This window comes from Tyto alba, unplaced genomic scaffold, assembly GCF_018691265.1.
Source record: "Tyto alba isolate M040663 unplaced genomic scaffold, T.alba_DEE_v4.0 Super-Scaffold_5, whole genome shotgun sequence".
Taxonomy (NCBI): domain Eukaryota; kingdom Metazoa; phylum Chordata; class Aves; order Strigiformes; family Tytonidae; genus Tyto; species Tyto alba.
The window spans coordinates 13,385,932-13,409,229 of NW_024881326.1; the positions used below are offsets into that span (position 1 = coordinate 13,385,932).

Below are 23,298 nucleotides of genomic sequence, written 5' to 3' on the forward strand. Positions count from 1 at the left end.
CAGCATGCAATTTCTCTTTCAAGTGCGCACTTTTCCATTCATTTAAACCTTAGTTTAGCTTTATGAAGCTGGAAAGAAATATTCAAGGGCAATAGATAGTAAAGATATTGATGGCTGCAGTGGGATGCTTTGAGCCAAACCTTCCTTTCCTACTACAGCACAAGAATTTAACTGTACTGCTAGAGGAAGCCTTGGAATTCTGTCTCTGTAGTGTCTCGTGACTCAAGCTGATATTATATCTGAAAGATAATTGGAGTGTAAATTGATCCAGGATCATTTTGAAAACAAGGAAAATTATTTTTAAGAGGAATTAAAATCCCAGCTTTTTCCATACTTGTTTTTGACGTAGATAAGTCTTATGATAGTTTGTTCTGTATCGTTGCTCTTGGCCTATACAAGGGAAAAGAAAATTATATTAACTGGATTTACTTTTCAACTGGTTACTGAAGTTTTTAGTTGAGAGGTGTTTTTAATATGAAAGAATAGGCAAAAGTATAGTGGTTGTATGGTGAAGGTGGGATTTTTTTTTTTGTTTTTTGACTCATGGCAATCCTTCTTTACTGTGGAAGCTATCATCTTCTAAAGCAGTAAGATCTTTAAGTGGGTTTATACCACTAAAGATGGAACTTGCCTTAAGGTTTTAGCTGGCAGAATGCAGGTAGGAAACTAGATTTTCTGAGTTTCCATGCCTCCAGTTGAATAAAGTTACATGTCTTATGGATGGTGGGGTTTTTAATTGTTTCCTCTAACGGAGAGTAGAGGATGTTGATGTCCTTGGCCAGGAATTCTAGTTTCTGTAACTTACTGCCTGATCACCTAATTTTTCTCTGCTTTCTGTCATGTAAGATGTGCTTCACGCCAGGACACTTAAAAGCACACAGTATATCTTGTCAAAAATAAATTCCCCACCATAATGTTATAATCAGTTCTGGAAGAGCTTCACTAAGAGTGGCTTGGCCTTTCAACTCGAAGATGCTAATCTATTGAAAATCATAGAGCTTTTTATAAGTAGTATATAATTGCTTAGAAAGGCAGAGAGAGCAAGTGATGAGCACCAGTGGAAATGAGCATTGGATTGATTGATTGAAGATTAACTGTCTTATGTGACTTGAAAAAATTAAGCTGAAACTGGAATTTGTTCCTCAGCCAAACTTTGATGTTCAGTAGAGCCACTGCTTTTATTGAATCGGCTTGCCCCTCAGCAAACAGGTGGTTTCCAAAGCGAACTAGATATGGGCACATTAAAGCACGATTGAAAAGTTTCAGGTTTAGGCAAGCAAAATACCTTGAGCTTATTTGATATTTGCAAACTGCCCAGAATTCATGTTGATGATAGTCCTTTAAAATGATATTACATGAGAGTACTGAGAGTGCCTGTTCAATGAATGGTATGTTGTCTTGTTAAGCCAGTTAGAGAATGCATTCCTTCAAAAATTGGATGCAGGTAAGCAAGCCTTCTAACCACAACACGTATTTTTAATTTGTTATGAAAATGTATGTGATAACTCCAATTGTCATGCTTTTCAAGGGGAAAAAGTTTCCTCCTTGTTTAAAGCCAGCTGAGGGAAGAGTAGCAAGGAGAAAAGCAGATGTCTTGCCTTTAATGAAGTGTTTTAACTTTTCTGTAAAGTGGATGATTTTTCTGATGCATAAACCAGTCTTTCTTTCCTACTAAGATTTTTTTAATACTGTTGATCAGCTGAAGTTGTTGTATGTGTTTGAATCTGAATTTACTTTTGATCTATTTAATACCAATGAAAAAAATTTATTTGTTTTATCTTTAAAATTTATAAATTAAAAGGCACTGAAAGGCATGTGGGCAATGTTATGTGTGGATTGGAAGTACGGTGCGTGCTGTACTTGTGGTGAGGAGCTCCCCAGGCCTGGCTGCGTGGGTGGGGGGCAGCCCCTGGTAGAAACACCAGGGTGAGGTAGAAATCATTTTTTCCTCTGTTAGAGGAGGGTTGCTGCTATTACAGGTGCATGTAAGCATTTAATTTTCCTATGTTCTAGCCAGTTGTGCTGGTGTTTTCTTGGATCAAGGACCAGAGGGAGCATTTGGTCTGTGTATGTTGGGCTGTTGTCCTATGCCGGGCGGTGCTCTAAGGGATCAGCACTTCTCCATCCTGGGAAGGAAAAAAGAAATGCCCTGGAGTTCTTCCAGGTCCGTGAGAGAGCGGCCCAAGTGCCAGTAATGCCCACGTTCCGCAGGGATGAGACATGGACAGGGAGCTGTGCAGTGGCAACAGCAGCAGGACAGAAGGGGGGAACCTCCCAGGTCTCTGCCCAGCGCTTCTCCCTGGCCCGGCAGCGAGCGGGCTCTGCCCCGGAGGGGACCCGTCAGGCACGCGTGCCAGCACCCACCGAAGCTGAGCCGTGACATCAGTTTCCTCGTGCTTCAACCTTGCCTGTACTCCCGTCTGCTCCCAGACTCTGCACGGGGTAACAAACGGCTGATCTGGCTGACCCCTAAATCAGGGTCAATGCAGGCATCTTCAGGGGAGGAAGGTCTCGGTAACCTAATTGTCCCAACCCTGCGCAAGCGGTGTTTACCGGGGCTCGGTGCGCGTGATTAAAATAGGAAGGGACTAAATACATCATGGGTAAAGAGGGAACAGAAACTGGGTAGGAAGGCAGCCTTGATAAATGAATGGCAATTAAAAGCCATTCCTGACCCCTACTGCAATTTGAGGCAGTCACCTGAAGTAGGTCCCTGCTCTTGTGCTGTGGGGTGACAGCCTGGGCTCTCCTGCAGCAGCCGGGCACCTTGGCCGAGGAGCCTTCCCTTGAAGGCTCTGGCAGCAGGGATGTGGCCAACCCTGCTCCAGGGTGCTCTGCTTTTTGGCTGGAGAAGGCCAAAATGTCCGGGTGGTCACAAGAGGGCGGCACGACCTTGCAATCCCTCAGAGCTCGTTTTTTTCTTTATTTCCTCCCTTCCGCTTTTTCTGTTCCATCGGAGGAGACCTGGGATGTGGCAGCCTGGTTTCCATGCCCTGTGTTTAGGGAGGACGGTTGCTTGCAGCAACCTCGCGGAGCTTCCAACCTCAGCCATCACTGACGTGGGAAGAGACTTGTACTGTTGTGCCTGACCTTATGCTATGGGGTCTATACCCAGTTTGCCTTTTCTGTAATATTTATGCAAATTTGAGCAAGAAGATTACTTTCATTCAAAAAGGGGCATTTAAAAAAAAAGCTATTTACTGTGGCAGTGGGGAAATGATTAGGCATGTCTTCCCCCTTCCCCCCCCCAAGATGATAATGATCAAGATATAAATTTGAGTGACTTCACTTTGAATTGTGCATAGGAGAGCATTAAGACCTTCTAGATTATTCACATCTATTAGCCAATTAATGTGTTTATGCTCTGAAGCATGTCATCCCCTTATACTTCCGTATATCATGGGGCAATTTCTCAATGCCATTTTTTTTACCCTTGCCCAAGTTATTGGTGGGTGGAGAGCTGAGTGAATTTTGTACAGTTGAGATAGTTTTGCTTTTGGAGTGATGCTAGTGTAGTCCAAGTAACTTGCCTTGCACATTAGTAAAAGAGATGCTGTGAGGGGTATTAAAAGTGTCAAGAAACTTGACCTTTTCATAGAAGCTATGTTTTGCAATCTGTTTAGCTTTGCTCTTGGAAGCAAAATAGTTGCACCTGAAAGAACTGGTCTGAGACCACTGTGGTTTATCAGCAGTTGGCATATTGTCTATTGCTGACACTTACTGAGCAGATGAGTTGCTGCTTCCTCCTCCTTGATAGTTTGTGTGAACTTTCCTGTCACTGATGCAACAGGGCTTAGCAAAAAGAAGAATGTAACTTAAACACAAGAGCAGACTGACTAATGATGAAGGACTTAAGAATATTAAGATTTTGCCAGTGGCTACACTGTGTTTTCTGTGGATCTTGGATTTATTTTCTGGAAACTTTGTACATCGTTAGTGTTGGTAAAAATTAACTTTTTTTTGCAGCGTTACTATAGGCAAAATAACTTCACTCTTTAATGTAATCTTTAAGAATCATAAGGAATTTAAAGTCAGAAAATGCTGTTTGTTAATCAGACTCTTCTGAATACGCCTCTTCAGTCAATCAGATAGAAGTGTTGCCCTCCATTGCTCATGTTAATTTTCCAGCCCTCCAGCTGGGACAGAGATACCTTTGCTTTCTCACACCCAAAGATTCCCCGTGTAAGCGGGCCCTGCTCCCCGTGCTGCGGGGATACGGCTGTCCTGCACACCTTCCTCCTCACGCACAAACCGCAGCGGGGGGGGAAACTGAGGCAGCCCAAGCCCCTCGCCTCTGGACCACCCTGCTTGGCCAGGGAAGGGCGAGCCCACCTGCAGGGTGCTGGGCAGCTGGGCTGCCCTGGGGAGGAGGAGATGCCAGCTCTGCTGCAGGGTAGGGCAGGACCCTCTACCAGGGAAATGTGCTGTGCTGAGGCACCAGGCTGAGCAGGGCTGGGAACATCCCGCCTTCCTCAGCTCGGCAGCCATGACCGGCTGGTAGTGCCCAGGGTGGCAGGTGAAGTCCTTCAGAGCATCGCTGGGGTACCTCCTGCACCCCCTGAAGCTGAAGGTTGCACTTTCAGTTTCACCAACACATTGTTTAGGATTTTGTTGCTTTGTTTTGTTGTGGGTGTTTGTTTTGTTTTGTTTTTTTTTTTTTTTTTTTGTTCCCCTCCAACTAATGTGTCCAAATGTTCTGAAATGCAAATTCACAGCCTGGAAATGGAGGGTGATGGGTTTTTTTTTGCTTTCTTCCTCACAGACTCATGCCCTTGCTCTCAGACAGAGTCAGCTCATGACCTGGGGGAAGCTGAAAGGCTGTGCTTTGAATCCCTCCATGGGAAAGCAGCAGGGCCGGGATCCGTGGGCTCTCTGGGCTGGTGGGAGTGGGCACAGCTGAAATCCTCTCTGAGACGCAGTGGCTGGTTTGGGGGGGGACTCTGTGCTTCCCAAGTGCCTGGGAGCAGGTTCATGGTGGTGGAGGGGGGCTGCAGCCCCTTGCAGGCAGGCAGGAGCCCAGCTTTGTTTCTGCTGGTACAGAGAGCTCTGAGCTGCAGCAGGGATGCTTAATGGGAGAGTGTGTCTGGCCGCTGGTCCTCCCGTGCCCAGTACTAGAAACACAACTGTTCTACCCAAAAGATGTTCCTGGATGGAACACAGTGGTTAGTAATTACACGTTATTTGGATAAGCCTCAAATTTAGCATATTTTTTCCCCACAAAGTTAATCTTCTAATGCTAATATTCTGTGTGTGCTGCGTTGTGCATTAGGGCAAATGAATGGTGCAGGTAATAGCCGAATGAAGGACTTTCCCAGCAAAATCAGGGTGTAACTCACCCAGTGAGCCTGTCGACCGCTGGCGCAGCGAACCCGTGATTGCTGACCTTTGGCTTTCTTCACAGGTGACTGAAGAAAAGGCTGCAGAGACTGGAAGTCAAGCTGGAGACTGATAAATCTTCATGCCGTTCGTACTTGGCCCAGAGGCAAGGCTGTGTGTGCAGAGGGTCTGCTCTTTGGGGTGCTGACTCCCCCCGGGGGGCGCGGCGGGGCGAGCCTTTCTGCGGGCAGCAAGGGGAGCTGGACGGGGCGTGCTGTGCCCAGCACAGCCAGTATCTCAGTGGAGACGCTGGAGATAACGTCTCTGAAGGGCTTGGTGTGGCAGGGAGCTTGTACGCGCGGGGTTGCTGGTGTTGACAGACATAAGGGTCGCTGTGTTGCTGTGCTGTCACCTTCCCCAGGGGACAATGCTGCGCAAGGGCTCAGCATGTATGCGGCAGGGGACAGGTCCGCAAGAGACAGGAGTAAGGAAATCCTTGTTTCCAGGGTTTGCTCTAGATTTTGCTCTTGACTGTAGTGAGAATAAAAAGCTATAAAAAAAATGCAATTGCCAGTGGGGGAAGGATAGCTTCATTATTTCCGCCTTGGTTATTTTCCTTGAACCTTGTCACCCACTGCCTGCATGTCAGAGTTTAAAGCCATTTGCTCGTGCAGGAAAGCAAACAGGGACGGTTTTGTTCAGTGTGTGACAGCCTCCCTGTGCCTGACACCTCGACACATCTGGCTCTCTAAGTCTTCTGTGTCTGATAAGCTGCTGTTTGTGCTGTAGACTGAAGCCAGGGAGCTGAATGTCAATAGGAGCCTTAGGGACAGCGAGGCAGATGCGGGCAGGCAGCAGCCGGGCAGACTCCTGCCACCCTGATGCTTCATTCTCGCCGCTGTGTTGGCGGTGGAGGGGACAAGCTCTCCCAGTGCTGCTGCCGTGCCTGTGCCTGGGCAGGAGGAGACTGGGTGATCGGCATCGCTCTCGGCTGAACTCCTGCACATGCAGAAGTCATGGCCCCAGCTCCTCCCGGGAAGCTTGAGACAGCATCTCCTGTACTGCACGGGTTTGAAACAAACATTCAGACAGCACCCGGGTGAAACATGTCTCAACCAGACCCCTGGAAATCCTCTCCCTTCCCCCAGTGCTGCGTTGCTGGTAGTGGGAAGAGCATAAAATGAAACACAAGTTCCCTCTAAAAGGAGCTCTCTATTTTAAGAGAGAAATGAAGAGTACAAAACAAGGGTGGGGAAAAGATGAGCAACAGTCTGAGTATGATTGTGTAGGTAACATCTTTTGCAGGAGGTGTGTTAGTGGACAACATACAGTGAACTGTTACAGAACGGACAGCTATTGCTGATTGCTGTTGTGCCAGCATGTACAAGGTATCTTAAAGTGCATGTTGACCTGATTGAAAGTTAAACTAGCTGTGCTTTATAGCATGCTGCAACCTCAGAAACGAGTGGTGCATGGTCTGCATGCTTCAGTGAATAAAGCATGGATGTTCCTGGAGTAAGGACCGTTCCATCCCTTTCTAATTGAATGGAAAGGAAAATGAGGAAAAGCAAACTAAATGTTGTTTTCTGGGTGGTCCTTGCTAAGAAGTTATGTTTTTGCATTGCCAGTTTTCCCTTCATCGTTCAGTGGTTTCTGTCCATGGACAATGGAAGCAAGGAGTGCTGCATGCCAAGCAAAGCCATCCACATCTCCAGGCCAGTGGGATGAGCTCCTGACCTTGCACTCTTCAGTTGATGAGGAAGATGGGGAAGGTGTCTATGGCTTTTTCTGTCAGAGGAGAAGTGAGCACAGTCCCAAGGATGAGCCTGACTATGCATCGATAGATGATGACTCCTTGCCCTCTCTGGGTGGATCTTTCCCCAGAAGAACCTGGAGACACCATTCAAGGTTTATCAGCTGCACGGAGGGTCGTGCAGGGCACAGAGGGGATGCTACAAGCAAGAATAAATTTTTCGGCGGTGGCGAAGTGTCGGCCTTCAATGAACTTTCTCAGACAAAGTATGGGCATGTGCTCAAGCTGAGTGAAGCACGTCCAGTGTGGCAGCTCAGGAGGATCCAGGCAGATCTGGGGAGAGACCACAACATCCCAGACTGGGAGGAAGATGAGGATAATGCCTTCTCTTTGTCTCCTGGGGAAATGGAGACATGGCTCAGCTGGCTGGTAAGTGTATCTGTGTTTCAGGCGTATTCATAAACAGAATTGAGGCACTTCAGTGTGTGGTGACTGTGGGTGCCCATTATCTGTGCCCCATTACTTGCACCTTTGAGGCACCTGGCTGGTCCTGAGGTTGGGGTGCTCTGGTAGGTATCAGGTGTCTTTGTCTTCTCTATACCCTTAACTCCTGCTTCAGGCTGGTAAAGTGCAGTTCAAATCCAATGCATGATGTTGACTTTATACCCTTTAAGAGTCAGTCTTATGCCCTGTGGGGTTTCTCTCCAAACAGGAACCAAATTTCTGCTCACCTGGGACAGTGATCAAGCAGAGCAGGGAGAACTTCAAGGGACTTGAGGGCAAAATGTGTCCCCTGAGGGCCTGCAGAAAGGGCTGTGGGGACAAGCAGCTCTGACTGGGGGAATCATTGCTGGCTGGTTTCCTCCATGTTTGGGTCTGGTCGATAGTGGACTTTGATCAAGGCTTCTCCTGTGGCTGTGGACCAGTGGGCTCCCTTGCTTGTTGTATTTGTGATCATTGTGCAATGTGTTTGTCTGTTGGGGTCCCAGTCAGATCTCTGTTCCCCCCTTTTAAGTCTCTCTGCTTACAAGGAAGAAAAATGAGCCGGGGGGCAGCAGGTTAGCGTGGCTGCGCAGGGCTGATGGGGATCTGGGATGTTCTTGGTCTGGCCCACCCGCAGCATGTCCAGCCCCTGCACAGGCAGGCGGCTCCTTGTAGCTCAACAAGATGGCTGGGTCTCACTTAACAAATGTTTTCTTGTTATCCTGAGGCAGACATTAAACTGCCCTCTTACAGGAGCCAGGGCTTACACACACCAGGGCTCCCTGTTGGGAGAGTGACTGTTGCCTCCTGATGAAGTCTGTCTGGAGGAGCAGTCCATACTCCCTCCCTGACAAGACAGGGATGCTTGCTCATTTTTTTTTTTTTTTTTCCCATGCAACTCAAGAGATGGGAAATCCCTCCCTTGGACCCTGCCCTGTATTTGACTTCCTGGCAGGTTCTGCTCTTTCCCAGAGCTGGCTCTGCCCACTGCACTTTGCTCAGTATGAGGGAAGGAGAGATGCTGCTGGGCTCCGCTGTGTTCTCCTGCCCTTGACAATGCTGTCCAATGCAAGGCAGGAACCTGTGACGAACTAATCTGTTTCAACAAGAAAAAGGCAGAGGGTAGGTTTCTGAGCTCAGCAAGAACTGTTAGATTTCACTTGGATTGTGTTTTCTGGTTCTTTTCAAGTCCTATTCTGGTGTTTTGTGTTGCTGTCTCAGGATAATAAACAGACAGTGCAATTATTTATACAATGCACTTATTTAAAACCTGCCTCTCCCCATAATTCAGTCTTTCTTTAGTGAAACAAACGCAGCTGAGAGCTGGAATGGGGTTGCTGTCTCCTTCTTTCTCAGGGCTTCTGAATTCTTCACAGCAGCAGCGTCAGAAGCCCGAGACAGTGCAGCCCTGCGCTCAGCATGGGGACAGCCTGGTCTGGCACCCAGCCTGCGGCCAGGATGTGTCCTGGGGAAACGGGCACTGGGATGGGGACCAGGGCAAGTGCAGAGATGGGGAAGAGGCTGCTGGCTCCTAGGAGGTGGCTCAGGCTCCACAGCCTCAAGGTGTCTTGGTGATCTGGAAAGGAAAGTGCTTTTGTTCTGATGTTGTGCTTTGTTAATGGACTTGCAACCTGACTGTGAAAGTTTGAGCTTGTTTGTTCCCCAGCTGGTGCGTTTGAACCCGAGAAATGAGTCTGTGTTGCTGTGGCCCTTGGGGTCCTCTCCCCAGCAGGCAGAAGGGAGTGTGGGCTGCAGGGCTCAGCGCTTTCCACCTGGAGCAGCGTGGCCAGCTCAGCCTCTGAGCCGCCAGGACAGAGATCCTGTTCATTTAATCTTTGCTTCCTTCACTTTTCCTCTTCTACCTCTTGATTTTCTTTGGAGTGGGCAACTGGAGCACATAGTTCCAGCTGAGCCCTTCGCCATGGGGCTGAGGGCAGGACACTGTTGCTGGGTATGAGCCTGGAAGCCCCTGTGGCTGTGGGGGGGCTGAGGGAAGAAAAGAATTTGCTGCTAAATAATAATGCTTTTGTGTGCGTGAGGATTTGCATAAAGTGTTTTCTGAAGCTGCCTCTGAGTTTTCCTGGCATCCCCAAAGAAAGTTAGCAGCAGTGCATGTGGCTGCCATCCAGCCCTGGAAATACCCCTGGGGCCGCAGTGTCCATGGGCATGGGACAGGCACTTGCTGCCCCCGAGCAAGAAGCATATCTCCTTATTAGTGCAGTCAGTGGCCTAAAGAACGGTCACTGTGGCAGCGATTTTGACTGAAAAGGTGCCAAGAGAAGCTGGTTTGTCTTAAATGTATTCTGCGATTTTCCTGAAGCAGAAAATCACCTTGCCTTTGGTGTGCCGCTGACACTGCCGCCTGCTCCATGCTTGCTGGACCCGCTGCGTCTCCCCCAGGCCCCTCTTAGCTTTGGTGTGTCTGGCTGTCGGGGTGCCTGCAAGATCAGCCCAGCTCTGGCGAGGTTTGACTGCAGTCGTCACAGCAGACCTGGGCTCTTGAGGATGACCCAGGATCATCTCCTGGCTGCTGGGCTTTGGATTGTGGTCTTCTGCACCTTAGCAAGGATGTTTGCTTGGCCAGGCAGTGGGTCAGGCACAGTCCTTGGCTAGTGGTGGCAGTCCTCTGGATACCCAAGAGTGCTGGAGTGTGACAGCAGAGCCCAGTAAGCCAAACTGGGCACAGGTTGGCTTGCAGAAACCTTTGGGTCCTGTCATCTTCGTGCTCCCACTTGCTCTGGGAATGCGCACCCTGATGCTTGGAGCCATGAGGGAATTTGACTTCTGGCTCCCATGACCAGAGCCATCGTGTCCCTGGCACTGTGCTCTGCACGAGAAGCTGTGTTGGACAGGCCTTGCCTCTGAATTTGGGTTGTGGAAAACTTGGTACATGAATGTTCCAGCCCTGTGCAAGTGAGAGGAGGCTGTATATGAATTCATCGTGCAGGATTGAACTTGCAAAGATCTGCCCTCACTTGCAGGGAGCAGAGCTGTGCACCTGACTGAGATTCCTCTGTCTTGTTAATTAATCCCAAACCTCGGCCAGAATTAGGGCTGGGATCTTCCTGAGACAACAGCTGTTGCTAGAACTATGTGCAAAAATATATGAGTAGATAAAATGTAGTTTGTTAAATGATATTTAATTGTGCAAGCCTGAAAGACAGATATGTGTCTGTTGCCTGTGATTATTTTTTTTAGCTGCTGAGTACGTTGGCTGTTTGAGGCAGGTAGGCAGGCACCAGCAGGAATGTGTCCCTTACACCCATCCAGCTGCTGGCTCTGTACGTGTGTGTGCATATGCATGTAGTGGTGCCCCTCGTGTGATGCCAGCCCTCCCCGTGCTGCTCTCGGGCAGCCCTGACACACAGGGCGAGGTTTGGCTTTGGCAGAAGGTGGATTAATCCGCTTTTTCTGCCCTGTGGCCACTGCTCAGGTGCGGGCAGGGGAGGCTGGCTGCGAAGGGGCAGGGCTCCCAGGCAGCCCCCCGCTAAACCAGCTGCATTTCTGGGTCTGAGCTCACATGGGGAACGCGGGTGCTTGAGGCTGTTCCTCTACAGTCCAGCCCCTGGGACAGAGCCAGGCCATGCCCCGGGACCTGGGCTGTCCTCTGGCTGTTAATAACACAGCCCTTTGCTTTCCTATACATCTGCCATAGGAGCCTCCCTGCTCTTGCTAATAATAAAAGATGCTCACGATTCCTTGTGCTGGGCTGGCGCCTGTCTTCAGGGGCAGAGGATTAATGTCCCAGCCAGGCTTCAGCAGCTCAGTAATATTCCCATGGGAAGGGAAAACTGCTCTGTGAGCATTTGGCTTGTGCCACTCTTTTATACATAAAAATGCAGCCTGCATTATATTTCTTTTTATCTCCAAGGTGCCTATATGCAAACTATGGCATAGCGGCAGGATTCTGCTGGAGTTCTGTCTAGTATGGGAATCTTTGTAGGCTCTTCTCAGAGACTTACTCTTAGGTGCTTGAGTTTAAGTAGAGTTAAAATTGGTTAGGTATACAGGTCTCAAAAAAGGTTGTTTTCCTTCTGTATCATTTCGGTCTATTTGTAATTTGTATAACTTGTCTGTTGAATCTCAAAAATGTTACCGTGTTAGTTATACTCTTTCAAACGCATATAAATAGCGGGCTTCCCCCCACGCTGATCACAAGCCCTGGGCACTGCAGGATCGCAAACTTAAACCGGTCGGCCTCAAATACAGCCAGAGCGAGGGGAGCGCGGTGAGGGATGACCTGAGCTCGGGTGCTGAGCTGGTGGATTTGGAAATGACATTGTAAAGGCTGAGACCAAATGTCCCCTATGGGTAGCAGCTACTGCGGGTGGGTGAAGAGGGAGGAGGGATGGAGCCAAGCGCCCCAATTGTCCACGGTGCCCTGGCTCGGTGTGTTCCCAGCGGTCGCCCACCGTGGCTGTGACCCCCGCCGGGCTGTGTGGAGTGTGGCAGAACCCTGTCCTGTGCCAGGGCTGCCGCCAGCCGAGTGCCTGTGCTGCCTGCTGGTTATTTCTGCTTCACCCGCCGGGGTTGGGGAGGTTATTTTTTGCTGGTGGTGTCACTGTCCTCACCCGCAGCCCCAGGAGCATGGAGGTGGGGAGTCGTAGCGAGACGCAGGCATGCAACAGCTGGTCTCGGGGAGGGAGGGCACCCTGCTTGTGGGGAGAGCCAGGACACTGGTTAACAAGGCTAATGTTTTTATGTTAATGGAATTCACTGGTGCAAACCTCCTGTCGTTGAAGCCTTCAAGCTTTCTGGCTGACAGCTGCAGGCTTATAGATCTGTAGAAGTCTCAGTGAATTGGGGCAGGAGCACGCCCCAGCAGAAATTCCACAAAAACATCATCGGCTAATTTTTTTTCAGTGATGTCATCTCTTGTTTAGTGAAATTGGGGAGTTTTGCAAGTCTGTGAGGACTAGTCATCTGAAAAGTTTATTTGGCTTTCATGTGTATACTAAATAAATCAGTATTTGTAAATACATTCACTGGTATTTACAAACCAGACTATCCTTTGCGGTGGAAATGCACAGACTCAGCCTTTGGCAGGACCTTTGAGGGGACTGGGGAGAGTGGGGGGCTTCTTGCAGCTGTGGATAAGGCAAGAAGCCCTTGGGTTGTCAAGAGAGTCCAGTGTGCATCTTGGTTAAGGAAAAATGTAATTGGTGTTGGAGGGTGAAGCATCAGGAGGGTGCAAGTGCCACAAGTGCTAGAAGAGGCTGATGCCCTTCTCCTCTGTCTCAGCCTTCGAAAAGGGACTTGCCAAGGGGACACCCGTGAGACCAGCTGGCTGCTTAATTGCTGTGGGATGGCGGATTTATGCCTTCAGCCCCAGAAGGGTTACAAGGGTGCTGCCCCGCTCACTGGCGTCTTTCTGTTTGCCGCAGGAGTTGGCATGCGGGGATTAAGTAATTGCCTAATTGCCCGTCAGAGGAGGAGGCTCTCCCACCATGCTGGGTCTCCGGTGCAGCCTGCAGCAGCGTGTGGCACCCCGACATCCCCCCTCGCAGGCAGTGCCCGTCCCCAGCACGTCCTGTCTGCGCCCCAGGACCCCGCTTAAGGCTCCGGGCATGAGCCGTGGCTGGGTGCGCCGCAGCCGACCGCTGCTGATGCTGGCTTGCTCGCGGGGAGGGAAGTTCGCAGTAGCTGCAGTACAAGGAACGGGCTGGTTTGCTGGGTGAGGGGCATGTGCCCCACGGGCAAAGGCTGGGGGATTTCCCCATGTCCTGGCCACAGCACCAGCCCATACGGTATATTCATAGCTCGTCTGTCGCTCCTCAAAGTAGAAGCAGCAATTGCCCTGCTGGAAATAACTCGCCTTTATCGTTAAATGGCCTCTTTGTGCATGTGTGTGACAAGGCTGATCACGATGGATGGCGATCTTTCGTAATCAAGCCTGCACTGGTCAAAACTGTTCCCTTGCTGATCCCCATCCCATGGCATCCCTCTTGGTGCTGTGTGCCCTCTTCCAGGGTCTCTTCCCTGCTCTCAGGCAAGCAGGGCTGACCTGGTCACCAGGGCAGATGGGGGAAGAGCCGCAGTTCCCTGCCTGCCTGGACTGGGGCCACTACCAATGGGATGTTTGGCAATGTCTGGTTGAGCAGCAAAGGGCAGTAGCCCCATTATGAGTGACAAAATTATGTCATCCCTTGGACCAGGTACCTGACTTCTGTTTGACTGGTTTGTTTTCATAATCAAAACCAAACAGTTTAGACTATCATCTGTTAAAAAAAAAAAAAAAAAAGTGGATCTTAATAGTTTTCTTATGTTCCCCAATGCACCATTGGAGACTGGAGCATGCATGTTGGGATTCTTTTTAATGAGGAACTTTTTAAGGGAAAAATAGTGGTGGCAGGCGGGACAGTGGGAAGCTAGGGAATGTCTTCTGCTGCTCTTCAGTGTTCACGTATCTCAGTAGGCTTCTCATGGTCCAGCTGTTGTGGTGCCTGATGCCTCTTCAACAGTCAAGCCCAGCAGAAACCGCTGGCCTCTCGGCTGGAGCCCAGTGCTGAGGTCTGTGCCGGGGTGCCATCGCAGCCCCAGCCCTAGCCGAGGGGGGCTGTGTGCCGGGCCTTCCCGGGCAGACTGGGGGCACAGGAGGGCTGGTCCAGTGCAGGAGGGGTTCAGCCCTGTCTGTGGAAAGCCATGGTCTCCACAGCCTCCCTGGTGACGCTTCCCGTGGGCAGCAGGTTTTACGTCTTCTCCACCCCTTCTTCTCTCACCACCCTGCCTGTGCTGCCAGCCCTGCCCCGGCAGCGCCTGCCCGGCAATTCAGCATTATTAAAAGAAAAGGGTTACTGTTCCCGCTATGCTAATAGGGCAAGCGCCTGCCCTGCAGTAGCTGCTCCCTTCCTGACCTCGGGGAAATGTCAGCACACAGCAGCAAGTGGAAAAACACTGCGTGCTAACAGATCGCTGGGGCTGCTCGCCGGCAAGGCGCGGCTTGCCCCCCCTGCTCACACCTTTTCCGACACCCCACGTTTTCCCACAGAAGTGGGCCCAGCCCTCAGGAGCAGCACCAGCAGTGATGGTGGTTTCTCTTGCCGGCGAGGACGCTGCCTGGCAGGCTGCCAGCCTTTAGCTGTTATTAATACTGTGCCTGGGTGCTGCTGAGCAACAGCCGTGACAGCAATAGCTCATCAATGGGACAGGAATAGCTGCTGGCCGCAGGCCTGCTCGGAGGCAACATGGGATCCTCTGGGGGATGATCTGTTGTGAGAAGAGGCTGTACCTGTTCTCCAAAATACCAGCCCCGTCCCGTGACTTACAGAGAAAGCGAGATGTTTGTCGCAGTGCTGGGTCTGGTTGGTGAGCATCCCGCTGTCCGTCCCAGCTGGGGTGCTGTGGGCAGCAGATGGGGCAAGGCTGGCAACTACCACGTGGGAAACTCTTAGTGAGCCTGTACAGTGTGGAGTTTTCCTTAGAATCAGACTTTTAAAATTAACTCGAGTTTAAAATGGGCTCTCGCATAAGTCTGAAGGTCACAGTGATAAATATATATATAATTAATAGAAATTGCTTTTGGTTTTCCTGTAGATATCTGTGGAGGAGGTACATTAGAAATATTGGGAAGGGACAAATGCAGCACTGGAGCCTGTGTCTTGGCATCACTTGGCAGAAACGCCCACTTTAGTGTTTACAGACTTCAGCCACTTTACAGGGGATCCAGTCCCCAGGACCTATTCTTACTGAGGATGGTATCCTGGCATGCCAAAGAAAGATCCTAGATTTAAAATTACTTGAATGCTTTTGGGATGACTGGATAGGAAGGAAGAAGCTACACAACTATGTAGAAGCCTCTGTGGTTTGTCTCCCAGGCCCTGGGAAGGAGACAGCTTTCTTCTATTTGCACTAACTTTTTTTTTTTTTTTTTTTTTTTGGCTTTTGGAGGAAGTGGGAGAAGGACATAACGTGGCATAGCAAGCAGTGAAGCAAGGTGCTGACGGGATCGTTTCTCTGGCAGCAGCTTTCTGGTGGGCTGGTTATGGTTAAAGCTGTGGGGGCTGCCCTGCTTTCCGCAAGGATTCTCCCGGTTTTGGGCAGAGCCAGCTCCATTGGTGTGTCGTGATTACCTTGCAGATGTCTGTCTGCCGCCTGATGTGCTCTCTGATGGGAAGAGGAGCCCTGCAGGGATGGATCCTCCCATGAAAACTGCCTTTAGCCTCAGCCCTGGCAGCGATGTAAGGAGCGTGTCTCCTGCACCGAAAGCATGCAGGGGGGCAGGAGCTTGGGGTAACTCCTGGCCCGTGCACACATACGTGCCCCTGCCCTCTCCTCAGTCTGGCAGGGTGCTCTGCAGGCAGTGAGCCCTGCTCTTACAGCCTGGGGCTCCATGGTCAGCTCTGCCCATGCACCCCGGCTCTGCCCCAAGGAAAAAAGCCTGTAAGAAGTGTTGAGAAGTTTCCTCAGCTGAGCAGAATGAGGATGGCTGGAGCGCCTTTTGCAGGATCCCATGGTGGTGATGTCCTTCAGCAGCTCTGCCACAGTGGCAGGACGCCTGGCAGCTTCCACACTATGGTAGCGGTACCCAGTGAGCTGAACGGGGTCATCTGGAAATGGGCACTCATCCCAGCTGCCTTCATCCACTGTGGGGAACTATTTGCAAGTTCTCAGAATAGAGACTGTGGCCCTTGAGGCAGCAGTGAGTGCGTTACAGAGGGTGCCTGGCCATCAGGCAGCAGTGTCTGGCTTTAACTCCGATGTGCATCCTCCCATGGGTAAAAGGCTTGCTAGGAAAGGTGACCCCGGGCAAGCGTCCCATAGACGTGAGACTGTCTTCCTAGCCCTGGGTGTTTAAAGGAGGAGAAAAGAGCTCAATGCACAAAGCTTAGGCTGTGCTTCGGTGCCCCCAGCCCCGCTGTGCTGGCCCAGTAACACAGGGAACCCGGCGGAGGAGCTGCGGCCGGTGCCAAGCCCGGGAGTGGTGCCAAAATGTCGCTGAGGAATGAGCGAGGGGGAGATGGAAGGAGGCAGCTGGAGCCGGCTCCGGGACTGTCGCCACCCATGTGCGGCTGCCGGGGCCGTGCCGGGGCCGCACTGCGGGTCGGGGGGGCCTGCCTGCGGGGCAGCTCTGCGGGATGCTCTGGGTGCCTGATGCCAGCTTCTGCAGCTCTGCTGCGTCTTGGTCTTCCACGCTCCTGTCCTTGCCTTATCCCCTCTGCTCCTGCAGGAGCAGTGGTCACTGTTTCTTTTTCACTGCAGAATGCACCGATCCTGCTGTAAGGGAGATTTGGGATCTGAGCAGCCCCCTTTGGCTCAGTGATGGTGGTGGCTGTGGCCGGGAGGAGTTGCCACACCACGGGATGTCCCGTGCTTGCACTGCCACTGACCCAGCCATGTCCTGATCCTGCTTTGTTTGCTCCTCTGTTCTTCTCCCTGATGGTCTTCCACTTCGCCAGCACCTCAAGGCTGTCTCAGAGCCCCCCACGTGCACAAAGCCAGGCGATCTGGTGGGCAGTGGTGACAGGAGGGGAAAAGCAGTGAAGATGGCCCAGGACAGGCAGGGATGGTCTGCTGAGGTGCTGGTCCTGCTTCGGCGGGCAGGAGTGTTGCTACCGGCTCTTTGGGCATCCACCAAGTGTCCTGCAGGAGCGTGGCTCAGCCTAGGCATCACTGCTGATCAACTTGTCATTGCTTATTCTGAAATAATCTTGTAAATCGCCAGTTAGTGGGGCTTTCTTATGTGCCTGCAAGAAGACTTCTCGCCTGGAAGCCTGTGAACTGAAGGGGTTGTACAGAAGTTTGTGGCAATGCCTTTTATTATGGTCCTTCATGGGAACAAATGCTAAGTTTGCACAAATGTTTGCGGAAGGAAGATAAGGAGCTGTGAATAGAGTTGGAGCGAATGGCTTAGGCCACATCTGTTGGCCAGGGGGTGTTTTTTCCCCTTGTTTTTCTCCCTGCTGGGGTCATACCTGCAGGCTTGCCGAGCGGTGCCCGCCGGCTGCCCGCAGTGAACGCGGCCGCACCGGTGCGTGCAGAGGCTGCGGGTTGTGGCACGGGCGTCCGGGGACGACAACGTGACCACACGGGTACAGCTTGTCCTTTAGAGGGGACAGCAGCAGGAGCCCTCTCAAGAGCATCTGTGACTGCTGCTGGCGAGCTGGATCGGGGGCCGGAGTGAAAACCTAAACCGGCTGGGGTTTGGGTTTCCAATGTCCTACATGTGCCTTTGACAGCGAAACTCCCATTTCTTCTGCTCTGGGGGTGTTTCTTTTCCCTCACTCCTTCCCGCTGCCTGGGAACCGAGCGCTGCTCGGTGCATTCGAGGCAGGAAGGAAAGCCTGGAGCTGTTTAAATCTCGCAATCTTCAGGGAATTTCAATCGCCGTCCAAGCCTGTTCGCAACCAACTGAATAACGGTGCAGGGTTTGAATCGCTGGCCCGCCTCCGCGCTGCCTCCTCCTCCTCCTCCTCCTCCTCCCTCCCTGCCTGTGCCGAGCTCCTGCCCGCACTGGGGCTCTGCCCGGCTCTGTGTGCCGCAGGCAGCACCCATGGGGGTGTCGGGGTGGGCTCCCCCCGGGGCCGGGGGCAGCGCCGTGGTCTAGGGAGGCTCTGCGCGTGCCCCCCCGCCCGGCCCATCATGCCATTGCTGGATTTTTTCTGGGCTTGCTTCAAAAGAGCCAAGGTAAGGAACCGTCTATTTAAGTGGTGTCCGTCTTTCGACACCCTCCTCGTTTCAGGGGAAGCTGCCGGAAGGGATGGTGGGGGAGGCGTCTCTAGTGGGGCTGGGGTTTGCGCACAGTGCCTGACGTCTGCTCCGGAGGGATGTCGTGCCCGTGCCCCACGTGCACGTGAAAGGTTAATTTTGGATGGGCCGCATGCAGATGCGTTGGTCAGCGGGCCCTGTGCTCACCCATCGGCGATGGTGCCAGCAGCCCTGGGGGCGGGCAGGGTGCTGTGCCCGGCCGAATGCGGGCAGGGTGTCTGTGCGGATGCCGTGCTGGCGGTTATAATACAGTCAGTGGTTGTGTGTCGGGTGGTGTGGCTGGGCTGGGGGATCCCCTGAAAACTGGGGCTCACCCGGAGGCTTGGCTCGTTCCCGGCATGGCAGCGGGACCATGTCTGGCTTTGCTGACCTGGAGGGACAAGGCAGCTGCAAGCAGGATGACAAAGGAGCAGGGAGACGGGAGGCCCTGAGTTTTTAATTTCCTGCAGCCGTGGTTCTCATGGCATCTGGTATTTTACATTTGGGTTTAATTCCTCATCTGCCGCCTTAATAATGTGCAACTCTCCCTTTCTCTGACTGCCTCTGTTTGTTTTGTTGGATTTATTGTATCATTGCCTGTGCAGTGCTGTGGTAGGTGTGCTGGGTAGATTTTGGATGTGTTGTTAGTATGGATTTCAGGAGCTTCAGGCTGGAAAAAGCAGTGAAGTCCCTCTTCAACCGGTGCTGTACACCAGGCTGTGTCAAGCAAGCGGATCTGCCATGGTGAAATGAATGTGGAATGCACGCTGTTCCCCCGGGGTTTCAATGCAAAGCTTAAAATAGTTGACTCTAAAAATGACATTTGTGAAATTCATTAATAATATTAGTAGCTGTCTTGTCCCTGCTGTCTCCAGAGAGCTTAGCAAGTCCTTGTTAACCCTCCTGGACCCCGTGAGCTGCGTGTTGTCATTGCCATGGTGCTCATGATGACAGGGAGATGGGGACCAGGCCCTGCATCCCCCCCTGCAGAGCTACAGCTCCCAGAGGACTCCAGCCCAGCCCATGCTGGGCTCCCCACTGCCTGTGGACTTCAGCGAAGTTGAAAGCAACCAGCAGACCCCTGGTAACCTCATGCCTGAGGGAGGGTCCGGTGGCCTGGGTGGCAGGGAGGTGGCGAGCTGCTGGGAGCCGTGGGATGCCTCTTGCCCTCACTGTCCCCTGGCCCCCCGTCTGCAGCTGCTCCTCTGGCTGCGGCCCCGGGCAGCACACAGGGCTTCTCCCCACCCCGACACATTCCCAGCCCCGCTCCCTGGCTGAGGACAATTTCCCATCTGAACCCTCTGGTTTTATTAATTAAGCCAATATTTGTGTCTGCATCTTGCTCAGAAAAGGCTTTTGTAGGATGCCTGCAGCAGTATGGGGACTGAGCATGGGCAAAAATAAAAAAAAGTAAGAGCATGGGTCTGGAAGTAAATTTGTCCTTTAGTTATGGGGCTCTTCCTCCCCACCGCCCCCAGGCACTGAGGTGTCATGGTCAGGGTCCTGTGCACAGACCTGTGATAAGGGAAACTCCAGGGAATTAGAGGTTACAGAAGATATTTGGCGTAGGATAGCTGGTCTTCACAATCAGAAGGGATGAATTCTGCCTGAGGAGAACAAACCCTGGAGAAGTGCGTGAGTCCCTTGGCTCACCCCCTCCAGCTACCTGTCACGGGGAAAAAGAAAATCTGTTTCAGGAGGTGTAAGCAAAGTGGTGTTTCCCTCAGAGCAGAGGCCCAGTAGTGAATGATGGGGGACTCTGCCTGGATGGGAGCTTCCCCAGTGCTCAGAGGTGAGGGACAAAATGATGTTTCTGTGGTTTGTGCTTCCTCATTAGCTCAACCCCTGAGGCTCTTGTTGAATTTAGCATCGCAAAACTCCAGCATGGTGATAAGGGGCTCCCTGCTAGATACTACAGGTGCCTTATTGCCAAGTTCAGGAGTGGTTGTGTTCTTTGAGTAGTATCCTTTGCTAGTTTTAAGCTTCCAGTTGCTCTACTTGCAGCAGCACAATGTATTCTGGTGGATACTTCATACCTCTTTTCTTCATCCATCGGCAGACTGCCATTCCAAGATTTCCACTTCAGTTCCACAGCAGTCACCCCTCACTGGCAAATGAGTCCTGGCTGATCCCCACCTGGGTCCCACAAGTGCTGGCTGAGTCATGGTGGAGCACAAGGCTTTGGGAGAGGGGCATCTGGGGATCAGCCCTGCCCGGCCAGAGCTGAGAGCTGCTCCCAGGGCCGAGCAGCTGGGTGGGCTTTGGGGCCAGCTGGGCACCTGGGAAGCTGAAGGGATGGAGGACACCACCCTTCTGATTTCCCTCGTCAAGCACAGATGGCCTCACACAAGGCTGATACTTCTGCTTCAGCCTGCTTTCTTGTTTTTCTCCCTGTGCCGGTGTTGCTCAGCTACTTGCAAAGAACAGCAGAGGAATTTCTTGAAGTGGGAGGAACATGCAGGGTTCTGTCTGTGGAATTAAAACTTTCGAGGTTAAATGAGGTGGAGCTGTGGCTGGTGGAAAATTTCATGGGAAAAAGGTGTTAGAACCAAGACACGACAGTAGGGGTGAAGTGGCTCCCCAAACCTGCCTTTGGACCAGCTTGCACTGCCCTTGCTATGGCCCGAGAAAGCAGCCCTGCCTCCTTGTCTGCCAGACTGTGCCCGACTTTGTGGGCATCTACCACATGTGCAGGCTGCATGCCTGATGTTTGCAGAGCTTGTGATAACAGACATGATAGGTGATCATCTCCCTTTCTAAACATTTTCAGCTCTGCTCTCCAGTTGCTCACACGCTGCCAGATCGGGGCTTGGGCGTCTGTGCAGGCTTTCCCTGAGGAGGACAGAGCCGAGCAGGCAGCAGCAGCGGCTCCCTGCACTTCTCTCCAGTGGGAACAGATTCAGCAATGCCAAATGAGCCAGAGAAGCCTGGTGACCTCCCCTCTGCAAACACAGGCATGCTCTGGGGTTGCAGCGATAACCCCGGCCCTGCTGATGGGCACCTCTCAGGCAGGCGCTGCCACAAGACACCTGGCAGTGGGGAGATGGTTAAGCCCCTCTCCCCTCGGGTCATCCCCAGCCCCATTGCCCCGGCAGGAAGAGGGGTCCCGGGAGGCCCGTGGGAAAGGCCGGCTCAGCAGCGCGCTGCATTCCTGCAGCAATCCCTGCTGCCCTGCCAGCACCTCGGGCCCTGCTCAGTGCGGCTGCTGCTGCACTGGAGGGGGCTCACCTGCTCCCAGAGAGGGGCCCGGGGAGGGTCTTGGGCTCTGTGCTCACCTCGGGACCTGGGCAGCGTTGGGACCCTCCTGCTCCTCCATCTCCTCTGTGCAAATCGCAGTCGTCTCCCATGTGCTGGCAAGGCTCTGCTGTCTGCAAATCCTATTTTCCTTGGCTTTGTCCCTACAGAAGTTCAGCTCCAGGTGAGGGGCAGACCTTGTGCGTAGTGCTCGTGGCCCCTTCCCCACCCTGGGTACTGGACCTGTGGAGAGGCTTGGGGATTGAGTGCAGCCTGCTTTCAGCTTTGTTTTTTTCCTTTCTTTATTGTTAGCTTTCTGTGCCTGCACACACCATTGTACACTCTGTTCCCAGACCTGCTAATGCAGTTAAAACATGGACATCTCCACTGCCATCTGGGCAGCACAGATACCGAGGGATGTGTTCAGCAGGACCCCAGCCCGGTGCTTCCTCCACTGGAGTGAGGGTCTGCCCACCAAGGCTTCCCCAGTGCCGCCCAGAGCCAGCCCCAGCCCCAGAATGGGAGCGGACCCGGGTGTGATGCACAGTGTACGGGTGGCTCACAGGTCTCGGAACAGAGCACCACGCTCTCCATGCTCGGAGGAAGAGACTGCGTCCTCCTAACCTCTGTTACCTCTGTTTTTGATCTCGTGCTGTGGGTCTGACAGCCCTTGTCTGCCTACATGTCCCCTCTCTGGCATTTTTGCAGTGCCCTTTTCAAGCTGTCAGGCAGAAAGTTCCGTCTCTGAAGCCCCCCTCCTCTCCCCACAGATACAGAGCCCCTGGTCCCAGCTGCTGCTCCTCTTGTGATGGCTTCCAGCAAGCTGGGAGCCACGATGGTGGGTGCATGCTAGGCACACTGCATTTGCCCAGTGCTCTGGGCCGTGTTTGGCACTGATGTTTTAAATCCAGTGGGTCTGGTGTCCTTGGGACAAGCCTTTGCCAGAGCTCTGTTTGTCCACAGAGCTGGAGCAGGCACTGCTGGTCCCAGCTCTTCTCCTGGCAGAAAGGAGGCTGGAGCAGGGACTGAGCCCAAATGTGAATGGTAAGAATCTATGAATGTGAAAATCAAAATGATAACAAAATGATTTTTGTTCTTTTTTCTTTCTTTTCAGTGTTTCACATTGCTAGAAGACAAAAAAGATGCAGGTAAGCTGCGACAATATTTTTCAGGGTGGGAATGCTCTCGCTGTGGCAACGGGCAGGGGTTATGAGAAGAAGAGGACTATCCCTTTTCTGGGCTTCTGGTTTCTTCTGCCAGCAGTATGATTTTTCCCCTCAAGCTGTTATTTTTCAAAGGGATAGAAAAGGCAATTTGTGTGAGACAGTGCAAGCCAGGGCACCCCTCGAGCCCCAGGGGTGCAGGAGGGACCCCACCAAGACGTGCCCAGCCCCTCCTTCTCTCCATCCTTTCCTCGCTCTGGCTGCAAGTGTGGCTTGGCCACACGCTGCAGTAATCACCAGTTAGTGGCATGAAATCCCAGCAGCTGCGTGAGTGGAGCAGCCCTGCAGAGAGGCACGAGCCCCGGTGCTGGCATCCCTGCACCACTGTCGCTCTGCCGACGCCGTGAGCTGTTCAACCAGCGCGGCCCAGCCCAGCGGCAGCTCCGCTCCTTTCTGTTTCCTTTTCAATTCCTCTCTTCTTTGTGGCGCACAACTTAGTGCTCTGCAGATAAGCTTATTAGGAGCTCCAGAGCTTTGAAACTGCCATGCTGTGGGAAGGAGGGTCTCCCCTGGCTTGGACCCCCCTCAGCTTTGTGTGATTGAGATGTCTCACCAGTGACAGCAAGGCAGGAGGGAATCGCGGTGCAGCTCTGGGCTGAGCTGTGG

The 23,298-nt window shown here is 52.2% G+C and overlaps 1 protein-coding gene across 1 annotated transcript in view; it reads left to right on the forward strand.

Annotated features, from left to right (window-relative positions):
- Positions 1-17,970: 17,970 nt before the first annotated feature.
- Positions 17,971-23,298, forward strand: part of STARD8 (StAR related lipid transfer domain containing 8) — a 64,571-nt gene continuing 59,243 nt past the window's right edge. The window contains exons 1-2 of the mRNA XM_032996059.2: positions 17,971-18,175; positions 22,584-22,617. Of these exons, the coding sequence (XP_032851950.1) occupies positions 18,131-18,175; positions 22,584-22,617 (79 nt within the window). The 5' untranslated portion in view covers positions 17,971-18,130. The remainder of the gene's footprint in view (positions 18,176-22,583; positions 22,618-23,298) is intronic.